Below are 23,136 nucleotides of genomic sequence, written 5' to 3' on the forward strand. Positions count from 1 at the left end.
ATGGGAGTTCTGAGCATACAGGAATAAGTGAGTCTCTGCAACTGTTTCTGTTTCTTGTGCATTTTCTTGGACTCTTTCCCTTAGGTTTGTTTGTTTGTCCTTGTACAACTGGTTTGTTTTTGTTTTAAATTATTAGATTTTATTATTATCCCTTAACTGCCTTTTTTATGAGGAACAGAAAGGAGGTGGATTCACAGGGAAGGATAGGTGAAGAAGAACTGGGAGAATTGAGAGGAGAGAATATATTATATGAAAATTAATTAGAATATATTATATGAAAAGAAATCTATTCAATAAAATAAAAAAAACAAAAGGAAAAAGGACACAAAATGTTTGATTTAATAATATTTGTGTTGAACACCCATTGATTTTAAGATATTAAACTCATTTTACTAATATTGGGGAGGGGAGACCAAAAGTGAAAAATCTATGTTTGCTTATTGAAATTATTTTCTTAGTTCTTTAAACACCGAAGTCTGGTTTCTACCATCTATGACTTTCTTCAGGGCATCTTTCACATCCTTGTTTCTAAGGCTGTAGATCAAGGGGTTTAGCATGGGGATGATCACTGTGTAGAAGACAGAGGCCATCTTATCTGTATCAAGCGAGTGGTCAGAACTTGGCTGTAAGTACATAAAGATAAGAGTTCCGTAGAAGATGCTCACGGCCATCATGTGGGAGCTGCAGGTAGAAAAGGCTTTACGTCTTCCTGCAGCTGAGCGCATCCTAAGAATGGCAGAGATAATGAACATGTAGGAAACAGAAACAATCAGAACAGAAGAAATGAATGTGATTCCAGCACAGGCCAAAATAGACAGCTGTTTGTACTGAGTGTCTGAGCAAGCAAGCCTGAGAAGGGGCATGTCATCACAGTAGAAGTGATTGATGATATTGGAATGACAATAGCACAGGCGGAAAGTGAGAAGAGTGTGAATCAGTGCCATCAGGAAGCTGTAGGTGTAGGGCACAACTACAAGCTGGATGCAGATTCTTGGGGACATTGTGACCATATACAGTAGAGGATTACAGATGGCTGCGTATCTATCATACGCCATGGAAGCCAATAACAAGCACTCAGATACCATGAACGTGAGAAAGCAGCCTAACTGGGCAGCGCATGCATTGAAGGATATGAAATTTTTGCTATAGAGGAAATTTCCGAGCATCTTGGGTGTAATGACAGAGGAGTAGCAGAAATCAACAAAAGCCAAGTTGCTGAGGAAGAAGTACATGGGTGTGTTGAGTCTTGCATCTGTTCTAATGACAAGGATCAGCCCCAGGTTGCCTATTGCTGTGAAAATATAGATGGATAAGAATACCACAAAGAGGGGCATGTTTAACTCCTGGTGATTTGTGAGGCCCACAATAATGAACTGTGTGACTTGGGTGCAGTTTTTCTGAGCCATGAGTCTTCAGAGCATCTGTAGGAGTAGAGAAAAATCCAAATGATACATTTCCACTTTATGTAACTCAAAAGATACTTAATACTTTTTGATCACCTAAAAAGACATTTAGTCATTGATTCTATATAGTGTAGGGATTGTCATAATACTGGGGTGCTGAATATGGGGAGGTAACAGAAAGAATTATGGGCAATTGATTCGTGTTATTGGAAGGGCTTCATTTTCTTCAGTGGTATTGCCAGAGATAAATTCCCCTTCCTTCACTGAGTAACTTCCCACCCAATCTCAAACAAGGAACTCTAGTTTTTCTCAATGGATCACACATTAAAAGGAAGACATGAATGGGAAAGGGGACATGTTGTAAATAAGGGTAGAAGTGAAAGAGGGAAGATAGAAGTGTAGAAGTAAAATTAGTGCAACTTATTATATATGGTGGTGGTCCATGACTTTAATCCCAGCACTCAGAAGGTAGAGACAGGAGGATCTCTGGGTTCAAGGCCAACCTGTTCTAAAGAGTGAGACACAGAGAAATCTTGTCCTAAAAATGTAAAAGAAAACCAAAACAGTATAAAGCCATCAGGCAATAAAAATGGAAAAACAGAAGAGATATTTAGATAAGAAGGATATTTTTCTTCTTTTATTTAAAGATGAGTGAAAGAGTACACATTAGTACATTTTTGGTTGGTTCAAATATTTTGTTCAGTACATTCTTGAAGTTATTTCTTGATTTGTTATAATGTCTAAACCATGACTTTTGAATGTGTTTACAAAGTATACTATATCTTCTGAAGTTGCAATACTATTAAAATTTCCTCTTGTCTCCATAGTCAAACATATATATGTTCATACACACACATGTAAAATTAGAAAGGTGAACCAACTGTCTTGGAAGACAGAGACACAAGAGAAAGAAGTGACAAATATGGATGGATATATAAAGAGTACATGCTACACTGTAACCGGTCTGTTATTAGGAAACCCATGGTTTGTCAGATGAATATATTAAAATACATAATTTCAAGTGACTTATTGTTCCAGTATTGGGATAATACAGTTTTATATTTTTCCTTTTTTATGCTAGTAATTTATTTTATATAAGTAGTCTAACTTTTAGTATGCATACTGGTGTGCATCTTGGCTGTTCAGTCTGCACTGTTAAACCATCCAATACAGCCTGCCTAGAAATGGTACCACCCTTAGCAGGATGGTCCCTCCCTCCCATGTCATTCATCCATCAAAGAGTATAGTAATAACAATAATAACTTGTCTACAGGTCAATCTTATGAAGCCATTGACTCAATATTCCTTCTTCTTAGATGATTCGAATTTGTGTCATTGCATAACAGCTAGCAAGCACACGTAGCAATTAATAACTTTCGAAAACTAAATTACTTCAATTTTTCTTTCTTTTACTAAAGAAACTAGAATTTAGTTCTCATCTTGAGACCCTAACACTAATTAGAACCAACCGAGTTCTGCTTTCTAGTAAGAACTGCATGGACACTCTTAGGAGTAGTCTCTAGGGACACATTTTCCGAATCTCTACTACATACTAAGAAAGCAATTATGAATCACAAGGCAACAGATAGCACATGAAAATAAAGGTAAAATGAAAATACATTTTCTGTTAGCCTTCTCAGTATCAATTCATATTTTGAAAAATTAAGGAAATAAAAACTGTTACAAGATGCTGTAAGATGATTAACTAAAAAATAATAATGTTTTCATTTTCTGAATTTGTAAGCTATTTTTTGTTCTAGTATATGATTCTGTTTTAATCCAAATACCACCCAACGATTGAATTAATGATACATTTTCAGATATAAACAAATTTTCAATTTTTATACTCTGGCGTATATTCATCATGTGACTTTAGCTAATAAGCAGCTTGTCTGCAAAGAGGTCTGAATTATTTCACTCTGCTCTATAACCAAAATCCTAAGCACTCTGTGATTCATGTTTTCCTTGACAATGTATGTAATTACAGTACTCATATGAAATTCTCAAAATATATAACAATATAACAATGAATGTAATTACAATACTCATATTTGAAATTCTCGAAATACATACTAGGTACTCTTTACTTTTACAAAAGAATGTGAATTTTTTCATACTGTGTTCTTGAATATTTTTATATTCCTCATTTCATTCAGTTTCACCAACATTAACTGTATCTACTGATCTAGTGTATGCATTTAGACATCAATTTGGTTCCAATTAATTTGGTTCTTTGTTTGCCAATAAGAACATTTACTTTGTCTCATACATTTCCTTATACTTTGTTCTTATGCACTTCTCTTCTCTACCAAAATGCATGGGCACTAAAAGAACAATCAGTATTTATTCTCATCACTAGTGAAATATACCTTAGACTCATGTATCTGGATTTCCCTCTCAGGTTGATTACCTACTTTTATAGTATTCTTTAAAACCCCATTGACCTCTCTCATCTGTATTTTCTACCCTCTCATTTCTTCCCACACTTCTTTCCTCTGTTCAAGTTTAGACACTTTATATTTGATGGCAACACCATTTTCATTAATTTCTTAATTTAACAATTTCTAGATAATAGAAAAGGAAGGAAATAAATTCTACTAAGAATATTTGAATAGTTCTTCCCTGTACTTTGAAGGCATATTCTTTTCTTTGCAGGGTATATCTAGGGGCATATTAGTGGCATTTGTCTAATGTCACTTTTAATTTCTATAAAAATCTGTAGGTACTGAAAGAATAAAAGATAATTTATGCATGGATTATATTCTGATCAAATGTGAACTTGGTTTTTCCCTGAGCATGTAATTTATAAACTAGATTATTTATTTGATGAATATGCACTTAAAATGTCTCTGATTATAACTTCTAGTCATATATAAAAGGCTAAACAAACAAGAGAAAATACTCCTGACATTATATAATGAAGTGAGTCCCAGTTATAGTTCAAACAACTTTACCATATTGTAGTTAAGCTTCACCTTGAAACACTAAAGTAGTGTTCTAAGTCAGAGGCATTCTTTTTCAACCTACCCAAACAGGATGTTCTTCTTTGTCTCCTCATACTGTGTGCAAAGAGAAGTTGGCTGTAAGATTTTGTTCGTGTCTCTGTCCCAGAGGCTCCTACTCCAGAGAATTAGAAAATGAGGTGATCAGAAAAATGAGATTCTATACTCCTGTGGGAGACATATTTAAAGAACTCCCTGTCTCGGAAGAGTAAATTGATAATATTTAATGTCGTGTTTTTATAAGGGATCTGATAACTTTTTATGGAGGAGAAAGTGTAATTTTCATTGTCATTTTATCATTTAAATAATCATTTATTATTCATGTATTAATTATTAATACATTATCATTTTATTATTAATTGTTTAATTATTTTCACCAGTCAATCACAGTTTCCTCTCTTTCCCTTCTCCCTTCCCAGTCCTTCCCCCATCTCCTTCACTTCCCTGCCCTTTACCATCCCTTTCCCTCATCCCCAGTCCCTGCCTACCCTGGGCATGCATTCACTGCTCTTTCTTTTTAAAAAGGGCAGGCCTCCCTAACCCTTTGACATCAGCCAGCCGTGGCAATAATGTTGCAGAAAACCTGTCATCTCCTCTCCTATTGAGGTGGGATGAGGCAACCCAGTAGGAGGAAAGGGTCCCAAAAGCAGGCAGCAGAGTCAGAGACAGCCCCTGCTGCTTTTGTTCAGAATCCTACAAGAAGACCAAGCTACCCAACTGTAACATAGGTGGAGAGGGCCTAGGTCAGCCCCCTGCAAGTTCTCTGGTTGGCAGTTCAGTCTCAGTGAGGCCCTATGAACCAGGTTAGATTCTGTGGGTTTTCTTGTGTTGTCTTTGACTTTTCTCGCTCCCACAATCCTTCCATCCCCTCTTCCACAGGATTCCCGGGGTTCCACTCCATGTTCGGTTGTGGGTCTCCACATCTGCTTCCATCAATTACTGGTTGAAGCCTCTTTGATGACAAGTGGGCTGGGCAATGACCTATGAGTACAGTAGAGTGTTTAGCATGAGTACAACATCTAACTATTGGAAGAATTCATTGTCATCAGCTCTTTATGTAGAAAATATTTCGTAAATCCCTGAGTAATTACTTGGCCTTCAGGGCTAAAGTCAGAAGTTTGTTTAATATGAAGATTAGAAGTGTGGGTGAAGATGGTGAACAAAGAACTTGCCTCTGATAATATTCAAACATAAACATTAGCAAAGAAAAATACTTAAAGAATTTAAGAATTCCATATGATTCTTCATTTTAATTTATAATTAGTATCTAATACTTATAGATATTAATGGGATAACATACAGAATTTTAATGGATTAAAGCATTCACTGACGAAATACAGCCTCCTATTATAACTCTTTTATGTCGCCTTTCTTTAGTAAACAATTTTCTTCTTTCAGTCTAAAAATTATGTTTAAACTTCCATGTTTGATGGAGACCAGAAAGTAGTCATCTTGTCATGTCTGGCTTATTCCATAAGATATAATAAATATCCATGGTTATAACAGTACTGTTAAACTAAACCAAGATGAAGAAAAGTCTGTGTGTCCCTCACTGCATGGATGCAGAAAGACAATATCAAAAACACACCCACTTATACACTTGATTTCAACCATGAAGAAAGAAATTTTGTTATGAACATAAAATGAGTGAGACTGAAAGACATTATTTTTGTTATGCTTCTTACCTTTTGTTTTATAGTATGATATGAAGGAAATATTAAATTTTTATTAATCAATGAATGTAAATTGATATAGGGATAAGAAAAGTGCAAACTATAGTTGCTTATTTTTTATTTGGAGATTTATAACTGTATGTAGTGAGTATTGCATATATTTCACCTAATGGCCTTGTTTTATATAAGATATGAGAAAGAATGAGTCAGAAGTGTATGTGGGTTATGAAGAGGCTACAAGAGATAACTACGGTAACAGGGGTCAAGGGAGCAGAAAAGAGAACCACAAAAGCATGTGTTGTTAGAATATCATAACAGTATCTAGCAAGTTATATGCCAAACCAAAAAAAGGTTTAATATTTTGAAATCAAATCTGTGGCAGGCACTGCAAATGCCTATGAGTAGTGACTCGATCTTCAGTCCGTGGTGTACATTCTCACAGCTGGAATTCGTCACAAAATTTATGCCAGTTTCTATGACAAAATTCAAGTAAAGTTCAGGATTTATCACACTGCTGCTTATACCGACAGTGAATTATAACTTTCCTTTATGTAAAATAAAAGTAAATCAGCATTGTTAATGAGTGAGTGCATTCCTTAAAACACAGTACACTCTCACTCTTAAGGGATTTCAGAATTCCCCAATATGTTCAACTTTCAGAATACAAGGTCCACAGGGCTGTAAGACCTCCATGCTAGCTAAGGCTTCTGCTACGACTATTTGCTCTTGATGAAATTATGTAACAAAGCATATGAATGAAATTCAATGTCAACTAAAGAAGATGTTATAGTTCAGTGTTAAAGTTCTTAAGAATATTAACAGCTTCTGGGCCATGGTGGGACACACCTTTAACCCCAGTACTCGGGAGGCAGAGGCAGGTGGATCTCTGTGAGTTCATGGCCAGACTGGTCTACAGAGCCAGTTCTAGGTAGTCAGGGCTCTGCCTGGTAAGTGGGGGAGGGAGGGTCATGATTCACCTGTCTAAACTGGAGTCTAAAAGAAAACATTGCAGGGTTTTGATAGAAAATACTTTATTAACTTGCTTTTTTTTTCTACTAGTTTCATCTGCTCCCATCATCCACACACAGTTTCCTATTTAAAGCCGTTCAAGAGAAAAGAAAACATAAAAAAGGTGTTATTGACTCCACAAAACCTTGATTTACAAAGAACCAGCACCAGTAGCCCGTGGTGTTCATCAGTGTAATCATCCCAACACAAAGTGACACTCAGGACACAATGACTGTAGAGATTATAGTGCTGTGCCTAGGATCACTGAAAGAAACAAGGGCGTTTATACGATCTTCATTAATAGCAAGTAGGAAAGCATGACATAAAAATCTTTTCTCTTGTTATTGGCCTTTCTGGGTCTGGGTTGCCTCACTCAATATGATGTTGTATAGATCTATCCATTTGTCTGTTTCTTTCTAGATGTCATCATTTTTGTTTCCGCTGTGTAGAACTCCATTATGTAAATTTTTCACATTTTCCTTATCCTTTTTTCTGGTTGAGGGGCTTTTAGGTGTTGTTTCTAGGTTCTGGTTATGACAAATAATGCTGCTATGAACATAATTATGCACATGTCCTTGTGGTACAATTGAGCATCCTTTGGATATATACCCAAAAGTGATACTACTGGATCTTGAGGAAGGTTGTTTCCTAATTTTTTGAGAAATCGCTATACTTATATCCAAGGAGCTGTACCGGCTTGCTCTCCCACTAACAATACAGGAGTGTTCACTTTACCCTACAACTTCTCCAGCATAAATGTCCTCAGTGTTTTTGATCTTGACCATTCTTACAGGTGTAAGATTGAATCGCAGAGTTGTTTTGATTTACATTTCTCTGATGGCTAAGGAGGTTGAGCATTTCCTTAAGTGTCTCAGTCATTTTAGATTCCTCTATTGAGAGTTCTGTGTTTAGGACTGTATTCCACTTTTTATTGGATTGTTGGTTCTTTTGATTGGTTGATAGACACTTGGAATTTCATTCTTTTCTCACTTTGTGCACCTGGTATTCCATTTTCTAGGAACACTCATTCTCCATATTCTTAAACCCTGCTAATTTTCTCATGTCACCTTCCATATTTTTTCATTAATCATTACACCACAGCAGAAGTTTCATAAAGAATGAAATTTTGTGTCCAGAACTAGACAGACCTTACACTTTCCCGGAGACCCTGATGTATGTAGAAGGAATACAGTTACTCCTTTAAAACTGAAATATGTTTAGCAGAGCCTGTAACAGACTGGGATGAGGAACTGGTATAGATTTGGTTTCAGATCTAGAGAACCCAACTCTTTCTACCGTTTGGGGCTATGGTAATTAGTCCCAGCTCCACTGGCCACTGTGTGCTTTGTCTCAATGTCCTTGAGATGGTAGGGTAACCTGACATTGGAAAGTTACCCTGACCCCAGACTGACCGGAGCTCTGAGTCTTGGAAACCCCAGATCCAAGACTCTGCTTTAAAAACCAAAAAGTGTTTCAGAGTCAAGGCTAATCAATCCTTATGACTACATTGTACTTTTCCAATAGGTCACAGTACATGCTTCCGATATGCTTTAAAACCTGTCCCTCAACCCAGTCCTCGCCTGTCTCTATTGCTGCTCAGAAGCAGCCACCATCCTGGGAATCTCCTCGTTAAGTCTCTTGTGTAAGGTTTGTTGTCTGGTGTGACTTTGTGGAATGCCTTGGTTCCCGATTGCCAAGATGCTGTTGGACCCAGAAAAACCACTCCAGAGATAGCCTGTGTTCATGTGTAACCTTGTTTGATTTTGTGTATGAAGCATTGTTTGTTTTCCTGTAAGGAGCCGCCAGGATGTCGCCTTGGCGAGATAGTGCCAGCGGTCCTACAGCCTGAAGGTATACAAATCCTTTGATGTTGCCTGCAGGCCAGTGTGCTTGGGGCCTTGTTTTGCATTTCAGAGACTTGGTTCCCTGACCTGTCCTGGGCCTTGGGCCCTAGCAGAATGGCATCAACCAATCAGCATTCGAGCCTCTCACCCTAGAAAAGCGGCTGTCTTTGGGTTTTTTCCGCTCTCTCTAATCTTTCTCTCCTCCCTGCGCTCTCTCATCTCTCTCTCTGGCTTCCTCTCTCTAGGTTCTCTCTCTCTGGCTTCCTCTCTCTAGGTTCTCTAGGTTCTCTCTGGCTTCCTCTCTCTAGGTTCTCTAGGTTCTCTCTGGCTTCCTCTCTCTAGGTTCTCTAGGTTCTCTCTGGCTTCCTGCTCTCTCTCCTGCTCTCTCTAATCTCTCTTGTCCCTGTGCTCTCAGCTCGCTCTCTCTCTGAGTCTCTTCTCCCCAATTTTCCTCAACCGAGTGCTCCGAATAAAGACATGATAGGGAAGGAATCTCGTTTTCGTGGCCGTTCATTCCTGCTGGTCAGGAAGCGCGCCACATTTTCCTACTGATTTTGTTCCATTGTCTGATGCCTTGTTGTTGATTCTCTCCTATTTTTCTACTATAAGTGGCATATAATAAATTGTACTTCTTAATAAACTTCCTTGGCATAAGACATCAGTTTATGCAAGGCATTTTGATCCCAGATTTTTGTCTTCCAATCTTCTCATGTACCAGCTTCTCACTTAGGACCCTGTCACTGAAGAAGGGCCTGCTTGATCATGTCCTTTTCATTTATGATTTCATCATGAGAACCTAAAATAATACTTTGTACACAGTAAATACTGAAGTATTTCTGAAGTAGTTTAGAGTGGAAAAAGCCTATAGGATATTGTCCTTTTATTGATGATTTTGTCTCTGAAAACATATTTATTTATGTTTTCAAATGTTTTGCCTAAATGTAGGTATGTGTACCATGTCTGTTCAATACCCACAGGTTTCAGAAGAAGGTATCAGATCCTTGGAAACTGTAGTTACACATGATTTGAACTCTTTGTTGGTAATGCAAACAAAACACAGCACCCCTAGAAGAGCAGGGTGAGCTCTTAATTCCTTTGCTGCATCTCTAGCCCCTGAAGTAGCTTTTATTACGAAGATGACAAATTAATCAATGATCACTATGCATTCATCATACTCCTATTAGAGATAGCTGCTGAAATGTCATTCCTTTATATTTTACGTGACTCTTCATGGTTAATTTTTATCTCAAAGAGAAAAACTTATATTATTATTATTATTATTGTAATTGTGCAGTAGCATCAGCAAATGATTTATTAAATGTAAAATATGAATTAATCATTATTATACTTGTTTTTATAATTTAACACATTTTATTTTCAGTGAAATTTCTACAAAAGCTGTTTTCTTAGTTTCAACTTTCTTGAAACTGTGAATTTGAGATATGAAATTCGAGGTGTGTCTGTTATCTGTTGGGGTTTCTATTTTGTTAATAGAGTTGTTTGTTTTGAAATAGATATTTTTGTTTGCTTTCAGACTATAAAGATAAAATTGTCAGAATTCACTTCAGCACAAAGGATGATATTTCAGTGAGTGGAGTAGATCTGACTTGTGCATTAAAAAATCAGTCAGGAGACGTCCGTTCTTACAATCCTGTCATTGGTTGGTAGAGTTGTAAAAAGGTCTGCACAGGTGTAATAGTTACTTTCCTGCTGCTGGGGTAAAGCAGCATGGTCAGAATAAACTTGAAAAAGAAACAAGGTTTTTGAGTTTATGACTCCGAAAGGGTAAGATTTCATCATGGCAGTGAGATGGCCGCAAAACAGAAACTAGGAGCTGATACCTTCAAAGTCAAGCATGAAACACAGAGAGCAAACTGGAAACATAAAGAGGCTTTCAAAATAACAGCCTGACCCAGTAACTAACTTCCTCCTGCACAGCCCCAAACAGCATCACTAACTTGGGACCAGTGTTCAAATGCCCAGGACGAAGGAGACATTCTTACTCAAACCACTTTGCCAGGGAACTGAACCCAGCCTCCTGTACAAGCACAGAGAAGTTATTCTTAGCATTTTCAGGGAGCTGCCGTGTTCATTTACATTAAGGAGAATCTGTCTTACTCTACAGTGTTTTATTTTTTACATTTTTATTCGCATGATTTAAGTGTGTAAGGTTGGCTGAATCCTAATTATCAAGCTCTTAAAATAAAAGTTTTGTCTTCTCCCAGTGGCTTTGTTAAATTGCAATGAGACACTGTTGTTAATTAATTAATTATCCCCTTCTTAGTTATTACTGGGGAAATATACATGAAAACTTCATGTTAAAGCAATTTAGGTAATTATGTTAAGTAATTTGGAGACTTTACAACTGCAGAAAATCATGATACTATTAATTAACTATGTAATTGCTGCAATTCCAAATCTATTTATGTTGATATGAGTCAATATCAGGTAAATCACAGAAAATTAAAAAAAATATATTTAGAAATAAAAATACATATCAGCATAGCAAGAAATGTGAACTGTGTGTTATTAAATTTCTGACATAAAACTATATCATTTTAGTGATACTATTTACAACTTGAGGTCTCATGAGTTATTCTAGTCAATAAATGTCCACAAATTTGACATATGAACAGATTTTTTTTTATTATACAAAGCCTGTTGAAACTTTTGATCTTCCTCATCAGATCTCCAATTCTAAGGATTGCTCTTGTGTTCTGCCACAAACTGGATTCTGAAATTTTAGTGAAGTGTCAGTCATGGCTAAGGTACAATAGCTAAGATTTTTATTTTGTGTGGGTATGTATGTACATAAGGGGATTGTCCTGTACACACACATGTGCAGTGCTATGTGACTTTGCATGACTTGTCTCATGTTTCTTTTTTGTTTTTAAAGATGTTGTGTTGTCAGCAGACTCATAAGACAAAAAAAGAACACATTCTGAAGCCAAGTTTTATTTCATGAACGGTGCTTCACATCCTGTGCTGGGACCACACCTAGGGCTCCATATATATAATCCATGAGCATTTCTCCAGCTCAGTGACATTCTTAGTCATAGATTTTATTTTAAAATAAAAGGCCATATGATGATAGGAGAAATAGGAGATGCCTCATTATGTCTCAATAATATGTTTACTCCCCTTATTTCTTATCTTCTTTCTTTTTTCTCTTCTTCTTTTTTCATTATTATATTCCCTTCTCCCTTGCTCCTTTCTTTTCCCACCTGATCTCTAATGTTCAAGTTTACTTAACATAAAATTCAAAATAGTCAGTGGATTATAGACATTAATTAATTAATTGGAAGGGGAAGATAGAGTGAAATTGACTGGTATGTGAGACATCCAATAAGAGCTGTTAGAGAGAATAAGAGTAGATTTAATACAATGGAAATTTTCACAGAATAAATAAAAAAAACAAAAGACCCATACCTTTGTGTTCTTCTATACATTTCTTCCAAATTAGTTACTAGATTACTGGTGGGCAGTTATTCACATGCATGTGTGTAGGTTACTATTATAACCAGAAGTTCTACTTATTTTCTATCTGAGTTTTGCTTTTCTCCTTGACTCTTTTCTTGCCCAGGATTGACTTCAAACATGTAAGTCAACAGATACCTTTTTACTTCACAATGGTGAGTGATCAAATCCATGTCTTTATTAACCAAAGGTGTTTTAAAGTTACATTGATTTGAAAGAATTACATGGATTTGTTACGAATCTCCTTAGTGCAGCCTTCACATCCTTGTTCCGCAGGCTGTAGATCAAGGGGTTCAGCATTGGGATGACCAGTGTATAAAAGACAGAGGCCATCTTATCAGTATCTAGCGAGTGATTAGTTTGAGGCTGCAAATACATGAATAACAGTGCTCCATAGAACACCGTGACAGCCACCATATGTGAAGCACAGGTGGAAAAGGCTTTCCTCCGTCCTTCTGCTGAACGGATCCTTACGATAGATAACACGATGTTGAAATAAGACACTAGCACTATACTCATGGACAAAGATAGGTTTGTACCTGCAGATATAAAGACTACAGTTTCTGGGAGGTAGGTGTCAGAACAGGACAGTGCCAACAGAGGGACAGTGTCACAGTAAAAATGGTTGATTACATTGGAAGAGCAATAAGACACAGAGAACACACAAGATGAAGTAACAATGGCTGTGCAAAAGCCATAGACATATGTGAGGGAGACCAGCAGAAGGCACACATGCCGAGACACCACCACCATGTAGAGCAGGGGGTTGCAGATGGCCACATAGCGGTCATAGGCCATCACAGCCAACATAAAGGTCTCTGCTACAATGAAAACCAGGAATCCTCCCAGCTGGGTGGCACATTCATAGTACAAGGTGGTTTTCTTACTGACTAAGAAATTGACCAGCATTTTAGGAGCAATGACAGTGGAGTTGCCAAGGTTGATGACAGCCAGGTGTCTGAGGAAGAAGTACATGGGAGTTTGAAGTCGTGAGTCCATGGTGGTGAGGGTGATGATGCCCAGGTTTCCTGCTGCTGTCAGCATGTAGATGACCAGGAACACAAGGAAAAGTGGTACCTGCAGTTCCGGACGGTCTGAAACACCCACAAGAATAAACTCAGTGACATGAGATGTATTTCTAGGAGCCATGTAAAAACTGTGAATTCATCTGTTTGGAGAAGGAAAGAATTGCATACAAAGTTGAGGATGCATTTTCTGCATTGTCATTAGATAGGATGCTCCTAGGTGGAGAGCTGTTTTACAAAATGAACTTCCTACCTGCTTTCCTCATTTGTGAATCTTGGAGATATTTTTCAGAGAGAGAAATATTTTTGATTAATTTGATTTGAGTCACATTTTTTTTTCTTTTTGCTGTTGGCTGTTTGCTGTTGTATGGTTTGGATAGTCTGATGTTGGCTAACTAAAATAGTAATATTCTCATTTTCTGAATTTGTAAGCTCTTTTGTGTTCTAGTATATGATTATGTATTTAATCTAAATATTGCCCAAAATTGAATTCATGATATATTTTCAGATACAAACAAATTTTTAAATTGTGTACTCTGGTAAACATTCATCATATGATTTTAGCTAATTCACAGGGTAAGCAGATTGTTTGCAAAGTGGTCTGAATTCTTTCACTCTGCTCTATAACCAAAACCTAATCACTCTGTGACTCATATTTTCCTGCATAATCTATGTAATTATAGTACTCATATGAAATTTTCAAAATACATACTAATGTATGCAATTACAGTACCCATATGAAATGGTCAAAATACATACCATGTACCCTTTACTTTTACAAAAGAATGTGATTTTTTCATACTGTGTTATTGAATATTTTTATATTCTTCATTTCATTCAGTTTCAACAACACTAACTGTATCTACTGATCCAGTGTGTGCATCCAGATGTTAATTAGCTTTCTTTTTGTTTGTTAATAGGAACATTTACTTTGTCTCGTACATTTCCTTATACTTTGTTCTTATGCACTTCTCTTTTCTACCAAAATGCATGGGCATTGAAAGAACAATCAGTATTTACCATCATCAATAGTGAAATATACCTTAGACTCATATATCTGGATTTTCCCTCTCAGGTTGATTACCTACTTTTATAGTACTCTGTGAAACCCCATTGACCTCTCTCATCTATATTTCCTACTCTCTCATTTCTTCCCACACTTTTTTCCTCTGTTCAAGTTTAGACACTTTATATTTGATGACAACACCATTTTCATTAATTTCTTAATTTAACAATTTCTAGATAATAGAAAAGGAAGGAAATAAAATAAATTCTACTAAGAATATTTGAATAGTTCTTCCCTGAACTTTGAAGGTGTATTCTTTTCTTTGCAGGATATATCTAGGTGCATGTCAGTGACATTTGCCTAATGTAACCATTAATTTTCTTTAAAAGTCTGTAGGTACTGAAAGGATAAAATATAATATGTGCGTGGATTATATTCTGATCAAATCTGAACTTGGTTTTCCCCTAAGCACGTAGTTTATAAACTAGATTATTTGATGAATATACACTTAAAATGTCTCTTGTTATAACTTGTAACCATATGTAAAAGATTAAACAAACCAGAGAACATACTCCTGACATTATATAACAAAGTGAGCCCCAGTTATATTCCAAACAACTTTACCGTATTGTAGTTAAGATTAACCTTGAAACACTACAGTAGTGTTCTAAGTTAGAGATATTCTTTTTCAACCTACCCAAACAGGATGTTCTTCTTTGTCTTCTCATACTGTGTGCAAAGAGAAGCTGGGTGCAAGATTTTGTTCTCGTCTCTGTCCCGGAGGCTCCTACTCCAGAGAATAAAGAAAATGAGATGATCAGAAAAATGAGAGTCTATACTCCTGTGGGAGACATATTCAAAGAACTCCCTGTCTTGGAAGAGTAAATCGATAATATTTAATGTCGTGTTTTTATAAGGGGTCTGATAACTTTTTATGTAGTAGAAAATGTCATTTTCATTGCCATTTTATCATTTCAATAAATAAACACTTATAATTTATGTAACCAATAATTAATAGATTATCATTTTATTATTAATTTTTTAATTATTTCCCCAGCCATTGACAGTCCTTTCCCTCCTTTCTCCCTTCCCGATCCTCCCCCCCAACCTCCTAACCTCCCTGCCCTCCACCTGCCCTTTTCTGCTACCCCCAGTCCCTGCCTACCCTGGGCATTCACTCCTCTTTCTTTCCATTTAAAAAAACGGCATGCCTCCTTTGGATATCAGCCAGCCATGGCAATTAAGTTCCAGTAAAACTCGTCTCCTATTGAAGTTGGATGAGGCAACCCAGTAGGAGGAAAGGGTCCCAAAAACAGACAGCAGAGTCAGAGATACCCCCTACTGCTTTTGTTCAGAATCCTACAGGAAGATCAAGCTACACAACTGTAACAGGTGTAGAGGGCCTAGGTCAGTCCCATGCAAGATCTCTGGTTGGCAGTTCAGCCTTAGTGAGGCTCTATGTACCAGGTTAGAGTCCATGAGTTTTCTTGTGGTGTCCTTGGCTTTCCTGGCACCAGCAATCCTTCCTTCCCCTCTTCCACAGGATTCGCTGGGTTCCACGCCATGGTTAGCTGTGGGTCTCCACATGTGCTTTCATCAATTACTGGGTGAAGCCTCTTTGATATCATGTGAGCTGGGCAATGATCTATGAGTATTAGAGTGAGTTTAGCATGAGTACAACATCTAACTATTGGAAGAATTTATTGTCAACAACTCTTTATGCACGGAACATTTGGTAAATCCCTGGGTATTTACTTGACCTTCAGGTTTAAAGCCAGAAATTTGTTTAATGTAAAGTTTAGAAGTATGGGTGAAGATTGTGAACAAAGCATTTGATCCTGAATATAAACATAAATATTAGCATAAACATTAACAAAGAAGAATACTTTTTTTTAAGGATTTATTTATTATGTGTACAGCATTTCTTCCATGTGTGCTTGCAGGCCAGAAGAGGGCGCCAGATCTCATTATAGATGGCTGTGAACCACCATGTGGTTGCTGGGAATTGAACTCAGGACCTCTGGAAGAGCAGTCAGTGTTCTTAACCACTGAGCCATCTCTCCAGCCCCCCAAAGAAGAATACTTAAAGAGTGTAGGAATTCCACTTGATTCTTCATTTTTAATTTATGATTAATATCTAATACTTACAGATATTATTGGGATAAAATACAGCATTTTAATGGATTACAGCATTCACTGACGAAATACAGCCTCCTATAATAACTCTTCTATATCACCTTTCTTTAGTAAACAATTTTCTTCTCTCAGTCTAAAAATTATGTTTAAACTTCCATGTTTGAGGCAGACTAAAAATTAGTCATATTTTCGTGCCTGGCTTATTCCACAAAATGCAATTAATATCCATGTTTATGACAGTACTGTTAAACTCAACCAAGATAAAGAAAAGTCTATGTGTCCCTCGATGCATGGATGCAGAAAGACATCAAAAAGACACACAGTTACACACTTGATTTCAACCATGAAGAAGGAAATTTTGTTATGAACATAAAATGAATGAGACTGAAAAACATTATTTTGTTATGATTCTTACCTTTTGTTTTATAGTATGATATGAAGTAAATATTATATCTTAATAATCAATAAGTGCCATTTGAAAGAGCAATATGAAAAGTGCAAACTATAGTTGCTTATTTTTTATTTGGACATTTATAAATTTATGCAGTGAGTATTACATATATGCCACCTAATGGCCTTGTTTTATATAAGATATAAGAAAGAATGAGGCAGAATAATATGTGGGTTATGAAGAGGCTGCAAGGGATAACTACAGTAACAGCGGTCTAGGGAGTAGAAAGGAGAACCACAAAAGCATGTGTTGTTAGAATATCATAACAGTATCTAGCAAGTTATATGCCAAATCAAAAATGGTCTAATATTTTGAATTCAAAGCTGTGGTAGGCACTGCACATGCCTGTAAGTAATAACTCATTCTTCATTCCATGGTGTACTTTACATTCTCATAGTTGGATCTTGTCACAAAATTTATGTCATGTTCTATAACAAAATGTGGTAAAGTTCAGGATTTATCACATTGCTGATCATACCGACAGTGAATTATAGCTTTTTTATGTAAAATAAATAAAATAAAAGTAAATCAGCATTGTTAATGAGTGGGTGCATTCCTTTGAACACAGGACACTCTCACTCTTAAGGGCTTTCAGAATTCCCCAATATGTTTAAACCTTCAAAATTGAAAGTCCACAGGGCTGTAAGGCCTCCATGATAACTAAGGCCTCTGCTTTCGTAACAAAGCAAACAAGTGAAATTCAGTCTCAACTAAAGAAGCTGTTATAGTTCACAATATTAAACATGTTAAGAATACTAACAGCCTCCAGGCCATGGTGGGACATGCTTTTAACCCCAGTACTTGGGAGGCAGAGACTGGTGGATCTCTGCGAGTTCGAGGCCAGCCTGGTCTACAGAGCGAGTTCCAGGACAGTCAGGGCTCTGCCTGGAAAGTGGGAGAGGGTCATGATTCACCTATCTAAACTGGAGTCTAAAAGAAGACATCGTAGGGTTTTGATGGAAAATATTTTACTAACTTGATTTTTAATTCCACTAGTTTCATTTGCTCCCACCATCCACACACTGTTCCCTATTTAAAGCCATTCAAGAGAAAAGAAAACATGCAAAGATATTATTGACTCCACCAAACCTTGATTCACAGAGAAGAAACACCACTAGCCTATGGTGTTCATCAGTGTAATCATCCCAACACAAAGTGAAACTCAGGACACAAGGACCTGTAGAAATTATAGTGCTGTGCCTAGGATCACTGTAGGAAACAAGGGCGTTTATATGATCTTCATTTACAGCAAGTAGGAAAGCATGACATAAAAATCTTTGCACTTGTTATTGGCCTTTCTGGGTCTGGGTTGTCTTTCTGGGTCTGGGTTGCCTCACTCAATATGATGTTTCATAGATCTTTTTTTTTCTTTGCCTGCTTCTTTCAAGATGTCATTATTTTTTTTTTATTTTTATCTGCTGTGTAGTACGCCATTGTTTAAATATAGCACATTATCTTTATTCTGTCTTCGTTCAGGGGCATTTAGGTTGTTTCCAGGTTCTGGCTATGACAAACAAGGCTGCTATGAACATAACTGTGCACATGTATTTGTGGTACAATAGAGCATACTTTGGATTTATACCCAAAAGTGGTATTACTGGATCTTGAGGAAGGTTGTTTCTCAATTTTCTTAGAAATCGCTATACTGATATCAAAAGGGGCTGTACCAGCTTGCACCCCAACTAACAATGCAGGAGTGTTCATTTTACCCCACAATGTCTCCAGTATAAGTTGTCATCAGTGTTTTTTTTCAAATTTATTTATTTATTTGTTTATATAAATTTCACTTCCTCCCCTCCTCCCCATACCCTCTCATTCCCCCCACTCCCTTTCCTCCTTCCCTCACTCCCTCTCCTCCTCCCTCTCCATCTCTAAGAGCAGTCAGGGTTTCCAGCCCTGTGAGAAGTTCAAGTTCCTCCACTCTCCCTCCAGGTCTAGGAAGGTGAGCATCCAATCAGACTAGGATCCCAAATAGCCAGTCCATGCAGACAAAACAAGACCCAGTGCCATTGTCAATGGCTTCTCAGTCAGCCCCCATGTCAGCCACATTCAGAGACTTCGGTTTGATCACATGCTCATTCAGTCTCAGTCCAGCTGGCCTTGGTGAGCTCTCATTCGATCAGTCCCCTTGTATCAGAGGGTGAACGCAAACCTCGCGGTCCTGATTTCCTTTTTCATGGTCTCCCTCCATCTGCTCCTCATTTGGACCTTGGGGGCTCAGTCCAGTGCTCCAATGTGGGTCTCCGTCTCTATCTCCATCTATCGTCAGATGAGGGTTCCCTCTGTTCCTGCCTTTCTTGCTCGCGTTCTCCCTCCTTCTGCTTCTCATTTGGACCTAGGGAGTTAAGACCAGGGTTCCAATATGAGTCACTGTCTCTATCTCCATCCATCGCCAGATGAAGGTTCTATGGTGATATGCAAAATATTCATCAGTATGGTTATGGGCCAAGGCCAGTTCAGGCACCCTCTTCTCTGCTGCCCAGGGAACAATCTGGGGACCTCTCCTTGGGCCTGGGAACCCCTCTAGAATCAAGTCTCTTGCAAACCCTAAAATGGCTACCTTAGTTGAGATATATACTTCCTGCTCCCATATCCATCCTTCCTCCCTCCCCCCATTACATTCCCCCAAGCCATCCCCAATCCTCCCCCTCTCCCTTCTCTCTAACCATCTCCCCTTACTTCCACCCCTCATCCCCCGTTCACCCAAGTTTGCCTGGTAATCTTGTCTACTTCAAATATCCAGGAGGATAACTATATGATTTTCTTCAGGTTCAACTTCTTATTTAGCTTTTCTAGGATCACGAATTATAGGCTCAAAGACCTTTAATTATGGCTAGAATCCACTTATGAGTGAGTACATACCATATTCCTCTATTTGGGTCTGTAGTACCTCACTCAGTAAAGTGTTTTCTATTTCCATCCATTTGCATGCAAAATTCAAGGTGTCATTGTTTTTTACCGCTGAGTAAAACTCAAATGTGTATATGTTCCACACCTTTTTTAACCATTCTTATATTGAGGGGTACCTAGGTTGTTTCCAGGTTCTGGCTATTACAAATAGTGCTGCTATGAACATAGTTGAACAAATGCTTTTGCAGTATGATAGGGCATCTCTTGGGTATATTTCCAAGAGTGGAATTGCTGGGTCCTGAGGGAGGTTGACTCCCAGTTTCCTGAGAAACCGCCACACTGGTTTCCAAAATGGTTGCACAAGTTTGCATTCCCACCAACAATGGATGAGTGTTCCCCTCATTCCACATCCTCTCCAGCATAGACTATTATTGGTGTTTTTGAGTTTGACTATTCTGACAGGTGTAAGATGGTATTTCAAAGTTGTTTTGATTTGCATTTCCCTGATCGCTAAGGAGGTAGAGAATGACCATAAGTGCCTTTTGGCCATTCGAAGTTCATCTGTTGTGAATTCTCTGTTCAGTTCAGTACCCCATTTTTTAATTGGGTTAATTAGAGTTTTAGTGTCTAGTTTCTTGAGTTCTTTGTATATTTTGGAAATCAGACTTTTTTCTGATGAGGGATTGGTGAAGATCTTCTCCCCGTCGGAAGGCAGCCTTTTTGTCTTAATGACAGGGTCCTTTGCTTTACAGAAGCTTCTCAGTTTCAGGAGGTCCCATTTATTCATTGATTCTCTTATTGTCTGTGCTACTGGGGTTCTACTTTGGAAGTGGTCTCCTGTGCCTATATCTTGTAGACTACTTCCCATTTTCTCTTCTATCAGGTTCAAAGTGGACAGATTAATGTTGATGTCTTTAATCCATTTGGGCTTGAGTTTTGTGCATGGTGATAGATATGGATCTACTTTCATTCTTCTACAGGTTGACATCCAGTTATGCCAGCACCATTTGTTAAAGATGCTTTCCTTCTGCAGTTGTATACCTTTAGCTCCCTTGTCGAAAATCAGGTGTTTATAGGTTTGTGGGTTAATATCTGGGTCTTCTATTCGATTCCATAGGTCGACTTCTCTGTTCTTATGCCAATACCAAGCTGTTTTCTATACTGTTGCTCTGTAATAGAGTTTGAAGTCAGGAATGGTAATGCCTCCAGAAGTTCCTTTATTGTATAAGATTGTTTTGGCTATCCTGGGTTTTTTTGTTTTGCCATATAAACTTGATTATTGTTCTCTCAAGGTCTGTGAAGAAATTTGATGGGATTTTGATGGGGATTGCATTGAATCTATAGATTGCTTTTTGTAGAATTGCCATTTTTACTATGTTGATTCTCCCAATCCAAGAGCAGGGGAGGTCTTTCCATTTTCTGGTAACCTCCTCAATTTCTTTCTTCAAAGACTTAAAGTTCTTGTCAAATAGGTCTTTCACTTCCTTGGTCAGAGTTACCCCAAGATATTTTATGCTATTTGTGGCTATAGTGAAAGGTGATGTTTCTTTGATTTCCCTCTCTGCTTCTTTATCCTTTGTGTATAGGAGGGCAACCGATTTTTTGGAGTTGATCTTGTATCCTGCCACCTTACTAAAGGTGTTTATCAGCTGTAGGAGTTCTTTGGTAGAGTTTTGGGGGTCGCTTATGTACACTATCATATCTTCTACAAATAACAAAAGTTTAACTTCATCCTTTCCAATTCAAATCCCCTCGATCTCTTTATGCTGTCTTATTCTTATTGCTAGAACTTCAAGCACTATATTGAAGAGGTATGGAGAGAGTGGACAGCCGTGTCATGTTCCTAATTTTAGTGTAGTGGATTTGAGTTTCTCTCCATTCAATTTGATGTTGGCTGTCGGCTTGCTATATATTGCTTTTATTATATTTACGTATGATCCTCGTATCCGCAATCTCTCCAACACCTTTATCATAAAGGGGTGTTGAATTTGTCAAATGCTTTTTCAACAGCCAATGAAATGATCATATGGTTTTTTCTCTTTCAGTTTATTTATATGATGGATTACATTGATAGATTTGCATATGTTGAACCAGCCCTGCATCTCTGGGATGGAGCCCACTTCATCATAATGGATAATTTTTGTAATGTGTTCTTGGATTCGGTTTGCAAGTATTTTATTGAGAATTTTCGCGTCAATGTTCATGAGTGAGATTGGCCTATAATTCTCTTTGTTGGTTGTGTCTTTTTTGTGGTTTTGGTATCAGGGTAACTGTAGCTTCATAAAAAGCGTTTGGCAATGACTCTTCTGTTTCTATATTGTGAAATACATTAAGGAGTGTAGGTATTAGCTCTTCCTGGAAGTTCTGGTAGAATTCTGCATTGAAACCATCTGGTCCTGGGCGTTTTTGGTAGGGAGATTTTTGATAACAGCTTCTAATTTTTCATGACTGTCAGGTCTATATAGGTTGTTCACCTGGTCTTGGTTCAATTTTGGTATATGGTACTTTTCTAGAAATGTCCATTTCTTTTACATTTTCCAATTTTGTGGCATACAAGCTTTTGTAGTAAGATCTAATGATTCTCTGAATTTCCTCTGTGTCTGTGGTTATGTCTCTCTTTTCATTTCTGATCTTATTAATTTGTGCGTTCTCTCTCTGCTGTTTGATTAGTTTGGAGAAGGGTTTGTCAATCTTGTTGATTTTCTCCAAGAACCAGCTTTTTGTTTCATTGATTCTTTGGATTGTTTTCTGTGTTTCTATTTTGTTGATCTTGGTCAATCTTACAGGTTTAAGATGTAATCGCAGAATTGTTTTTATTTGCATTTGTCTGGTTGCTAAGGAGGTTGAGCATTTCCTTAAGTGTCTTTCAGCTATTTTAGATTCCTCTGCTGAGAGTTCTGTGTTTAGGTCTGTACTCCATTTTTAATTGGATTGTTGGTTCTTTTGATTGTTTGATAGACATTTGGAATTTCATTCTTTTCTCGTTTTGTGCACCTGGTATTTCACTTTCTAGGAACACTCCTCCTAATCATAAGTGTTGCTAAAATTCTCATGTCATCTTGCATACTTTTTCATTAATCCTTACACCACAGTAGAAGTTCATGAAGAATGAAATTTTGCGTCCAGGGATAGAAGGGCCTAACACTTTCCCTGAGGCCTCGATGTATGGAGAAAGAATACAGTTACTTCATTGATACCAAAATATGCTTGACAGCAAGTAACAGACTGGGACCAGGGACTGGTGGGGCTTTGGTTTCAGAT

General features: G+C 37.5%; 2 protein-coding genes across 2 annotated transcripts; both read right to left on the bottom strand.

The window, feature by feature from the left end:
* Positions 1 to 446: 446 nt before the first annotated feature.
* On the bottom strand, positions 447 to 1,406 carry LOC125406280 (olfactory receptor 8U8-like). The gene has a single exon (XM_048443198.3). The coding sequence runs from the start codon at positions 1,404 to 1,406 to the stop codon at positions 447 to 449; it is 960 nt and encodes a 319-aa protein (XP_048299155.3).
* Positions 1,407 to 12,608: 11,202 nt separating this feature from the next.
* On the bottom strand, positions 12,609 to 13,556 carry LOC125406335 (olfactory receptor 8J3-like). Its single transcript, XM_087906710.1, has one exon. The coding sequence runs from the start codon at positions 13,554 to 13,556 to the stop codon at positions 12,609 to 12,611; it is 948 nt and encodes a 315-aa protein (XP_087762836.1).
* Positions 13,557 to 23,136: the final 9,580 nt, after the last annotated feature.

The sequence above is a fragment of the Myodes glareolus genome, chromosome 6, assembly GCF_982192425.1.
Source record: "Myodes glareolus chromosome 6, mMyoGla1.1, whole genome shotgun sequence".
Taxonomy (NCBI): domain Eukaryota; kingdom Metazoa; phylum Chordata; class Mammalia; order Rodentia; family Cricetidae; genus Myodes; species Myodes glareolus.